Source organism: Nicrophorus vespilloides, unplaced genomic scaffold (assembly GCF_001412225.1).
Source record: "Nicrophorus vespilloides isolate i.1.1-1 unplaced genomic scaffold, Nicve_v1.0, whole genome shotgun sequence".
Taxonomy (NCBI): Eukaryota; Metazoa; Arthropoda; class Insecta; order Coleoptera; family Silphidae; genus Nicrophorus; species Nicrophorus vespilloides.
In genome coordinates this window covers 1-4,723 of record NW_017097042.1, presented here as the reverse complement: position 1 = coordinate 4,723, position 4,723 = coordinate 1, and the positions used below count along the sequence as shown (strand labels likewise).

The window sequence follows — 4,723 nt, the reverse complement described above, 5'->3', positions numbered from 1 at the left end:
TCCACCTTCGCTACGATCACCGCCGCGACGCCAGCTATCCTCCTTCGTGGGTTGCTCTCCTCCTCGTGAATCTCCACCGATGTTTCCACGAAGGCGACCTGCAATTTAACGACAACATACATATTAAAAACGACCGTCTCCACGCCGCACCTTCGATTATTCATCTGCAAATTATTACTCACTCGGTTTCCAGGCGTCATCCTTTTTGGGTGCTCCACCTTCCTCCTGGCCACCGCCCCCCACCGCAGCCGTCGGTTTATCGCCGAATTTCCTCCAGGCTCCGGCTCCTCCTCCTCCTCCACCGCCACTGCTCGCATCGCGATCACCAACCTCACCACCGCCTCGCTTGGGCGCGCCGCTACGCCAGGTACTTGCGCCTCCCTCCGCTTTACTATCCCTGTCTCTCATCATTTTGTCCCTGCCGCCGGTCTCACGCTCCTCCTGCAGCTTCCTCTCGATCTCTTCCTCGCGAGCGCGCTGCTTCGCCGCAGCCCTGTCCAGCATCTCCTGCTGCTCCTTGTACCTTTGCTCCTTCTCCTCGCGTTCGCGCCTCTCCTCCTCCTCCTGCTTCTTCATGCTGAGCGCCATCGCCTGCTGGTACTCCTCCTCCTGGATGCGTCTCATCTCCTCCTGCAGTCTCTCCTCTTCCTCCTCCTTCTCGCGCAGGTACTTGCGACGGCGCTCCTCTTTCCTCTTCGTTTTGCGATCGTCCAGGCGCTTGCGTCTCTCCTCGGCCAACATCTGCTCGAACTCGCGCACCTTGTCCTCGTACAGGACGTTCCTTTCCTTCAGCAGTTTCTCGAGGAACGTATCCTTGTCCGGCTTCATACGGATCATACGCTCCTGAGTGGCCACCGCCAACTTGCGTTCCTCGATAGCCGTCGCGATCCTCTCGCTCTCCTGCTGTTCCCAGAAAGCCTGATCCTGCAGCTGACGCTCCTTCATGCTGACCTGCAGCAGCGGTATCTCCTCGATGCGTTTCGCCCTCTCGAAGTAGTCGACCTTCTTCTCCTGCGACTTGAGTTTCGCCTGCAGCTCGCGCTTCTCCTTCTGCAGTTCCTCGACTTCGCGCGCCGCGATCTGGTCGGCGTCCATCTTCTTGATGTCGTCCTCGTCGAGTTTCTTCAGGATCTTCTGGCCGTGAGCGGTCTGCGAGATCTGCGCCATCTTCTCCTTCCAGTGTCTGTCCTTGATCTGCTGGATCTCGTTCTGAGCGCGCTTACGTTCGCGCTCCTCGCGTTCCTGCTCGAGACGCTTCTGTTCGGCGAGCGCCTGCTGCTTGGCGATCTCCTCGAGACGTCGCTGCTCCTCCTCCTCGCGGACGGTGTTCAACTTCTCGATGTACTCCTTTCGATCCTCGATAATCTTGTGCCGTTGCAGTATCATCTCGTGCTCGCGCACCTTGTTGTCGTGATAGCTGGCGACCATCGCGGCCCTCACCTTCTCGCGCTCCTGCCTCTTCTTGTGCGGATTGATGACGGCGATCGACTGGTGGAGCACCGTCGCCATGTTGACCAGCTGATTGCGGATCTGCTCGCTGGGCATCGACTGCAGCGTCGGACCTTCGGGTTTGTCCTCGCGCTGACTCTCGCTCAGATCCATTCCAAAGTGCACGCAGTCCTTGCCGTGATCGATGCGGATCTGCATGTCGTTGTGGCGGACGCAGTCGACGAGCAGCCGCTCCATGTGGAAGGCGGTCGTGAACTTGGCCAGCGAGATGAGACGCTTGAACTCGATGGTCTGGTAGACCTGAGCCACCTGACGCACCAAACGGACCAGCGTCACGTCCTGCAGCGCCGGCACGTAAAGCTGCAGGCCGGACTGATCCTCCACCTGCAGCGATTCGATCACCGAGTGCACGCGACCGCACAGAAGCAGCGGATGAAAATCCACCTCCAGCCAGTTGTAGAGGTCCTGCAGTTGCGGCGTGGCCAGATGGATAACGTTATAGCGGGTCACGTCCTTAAGCAGGCTGGCCCTGGTCGGTGGCTGCGGCAAGCTCAGCAGCACGGCCAGCTTCTGTGCCTTCTCCATCGGCGATTTGTCCGTTTCTATGAATCTGTCGAATTCCGGATGGGCGGACGGCAGCGGTATAGCGAGCGTCGCGATCAGCACCCGACAAGCCATCTTCTGCAGCTCCTCGGGCGTCATGTTCTTCTTCATATCCTTCGAGAGCTGGTACAGCTTGAGGAGGGCGGCCGCATGGAACAAGTAGTTGCCGGCCTTCCAGAAGACCATCGCCAGCTTCTGGTAATAGTTGGCCATCGTTTTCGGCACGGGCATCTTCTTCGACATGTTCATCAGATTGTGGATGTCCTCGATTGCCTTGTACGCCTCCTGCCACAGTTCCATCTGGATCGCCGAGTCCAATTGAAAGAGACGCGTCTCCAGATTGAATTGCTGCGTTTCCGGCTTCGAGATCGACACGTTCGCGACCTGCGTGGGCAACTTGCAGATATCCTCCAGATGCTTCCGCAGCTTGTCGCAGAGCTTACGGAATTCGGTCTTGCGATTGTATTTCAGACAGAATTGAAAGGCCATGCGGGCGATGTCGTGGTACAGCGTCTCCACATGGGCATTGGTACGCAGCAGCTCCAGGCACTGACAGTACGACTCCCACAGGAATTTCACCCACGGCGTCAGGATCGTGCGGTCCGATCTGTCCTGAGCGTCCTCTCCAGACACGGCGCTAAAATTACATACGATAATAGTAGTGTAACAACGACGACAACAACAACAACAATTCACAATAATAATAATAATAGAAAAAACAGCAACAATAACTACCTCAAGAGAATACTTTCAGGTGTCGCCAGATTATCCAGATCATCAATGTCGATGACAGCCTGCGCTGATTTTTCCCTGGCATTCTCCGTCTTCTCTTCTGCCATCCGCAGGTATCCCCTGATAACATTCTCCAGAGAGCCCACATTCACCGACTGGAACAGATTCCTGTACTGGAAGAGACCCTCCTTGGCGATGTGCGACTTCTTGAGTTCCACACACAGATCCAGGTATTTGAACATGATGGGTTCCAAGATGGACTCGGACAGATTGTAGGACCATTTCTTGTTGCGGAACACCTCCTGCAGGGTGTCCAGGGCCCTGGCTGGCTTTCCCACATCGATAAACTCTGCGTGTTGCGACGAGAACGAGATTATAGTAAAAAATGATCATTCATCATATGGTTGCAGCAGCATATTGCGAGCGAACGTGCATGTACTTACCGTTGGCGCGTTTCAGCGCGTTCTCCGGTCGTTGCCCATATCGAGCCATGATTGCGATTCGCTTTTGACACGGTTCACTTTTTACATTTGCAATAAACACGGGGAAATCGTCCGAAGCTTTGGGCTCGTCAAGCAACCCCAAAACACCGCACTGGCAAAATGGACGTGCGCTCGCTCGCAACGGATGTGATTGGTATGACAATTCGTAAACTTTACCACCGCAAATTCCCCTGCTAACCTATACGAATAAAGGAGCGGGGAAATTTAAAATTTTGTAAATTCCGACGACTGCAGCAGTGCAGCAGTTTTCCTTATATGCTTATTTATTGATATATTTTTGTTATTGATTGTTATTGTATTTTTTATTGACTGGCTACATGCACGATTGTTGCCTACAAGTTGACTACTTATAGCTATTAACAATTAATGCACATTCTTATATGAAGACAAACTGTTTTATGTAAGAGATTTTGAGAATTGTCCCTACTTAGTTGCAGTTTCTGTTATATGTTTTCTGAAGACAATGAAGAACTTTAGTGATGATGATCTATGGTTGTTGACATGTTCCACTAGTACTTGCCCAAAGTGAAATGTGAAGTTCACAGTGTGAAGTTTACCATACAACGAAAATAGAAGAAGGAAGCAATGTATTAACATCTTAAGTTCATTAAGTTTGCATTCAGAACGATGTAGAATTATCAGGAAATCCCATAAAGACTTTTAAATTTAACTTGAGACAGCAGCAGCTGTCACACATTTATTTATGCTTATTTTAATCTCTGTATATTCTAGATCAATCGAATGATATTCGAAATTCTTCTGGGAGTGAGTTTTTATGAAAATACTAAGACGATATTCTACTTTTTAATCAAATTTTACATGTATGTTTGGTTGCCTTGGTAAATGCAAGCGTTGCGCATATATTTATGTAACAAAAGATACTTAACGACGTTTTTTTCTCGTTTATTTATTAAGTCTTTTCGGTTTTTCGTGGATTTCTCGAGTCGCCTGTTATAACCTGAAGAACATATTTTTCTCGTTTTTTATTCAGTTTTTACAGTTTTTCTCGACGTGATTTTCTCGACAAATCCTTAAGACAGTTACATCACCGACCACTCGTATGAAAGCTGAATATTTTCCCTTTCCAACAAGCCTACATACATCTTCGTGCGGTCATCGAGTCGCCTGCTATAAGCTGTAGAAATTGAAAAAAACACATATTTAACGTCTTATACATAACAGAGAAATGACGGTTTTCTTGTTTTATTTTGAGTGTTTTCGGTTATTCGTGAATATCTCGACAACCCCTAAAGGTAAATAAATCAAAGACCACTCGTATGAAAGCTGAAGATCTCACCTTTCCAACGCGCTTATATACATCCTTGTATTGTCACCGAGTTGACGATTATAAGCTGAAGAACATTTTTTTCTCGTTTTTTATTCAGTTCTTACAGTTTATTGTGATTTTCTCGACAAATCCTTAAGATAGTTACATC

At 49.8% G+C, this 4,723-nt stretch overlaps 1 protein-coding gene across 1 annotated transcript; it reads right to left on the bottom strand.

Moving 5' to 3' along the window:
* LOC108558744 (eukaryotic translation initiation factor 3 subunit A) lies at positions 1-3,421 on the bottom strand (the record flags this gene model as incomplete). The annotated part of the gene is made up of 4 exons (XM_017915757.1): positions 3,228-3,421; positions 2,788-3,133; positions 183-2,689; positions 1-98 (listed from the first exon to the last, which is right to left on the bottom strand). Coding segments are annotated over exons 1-4 (3,000 nt in total), but the record flags the coding sequence as incomplete, so codon positions are not given.
* Between the last annotated feature and the right edge of the window lie 1,302 nt (positions 3,422-4,723).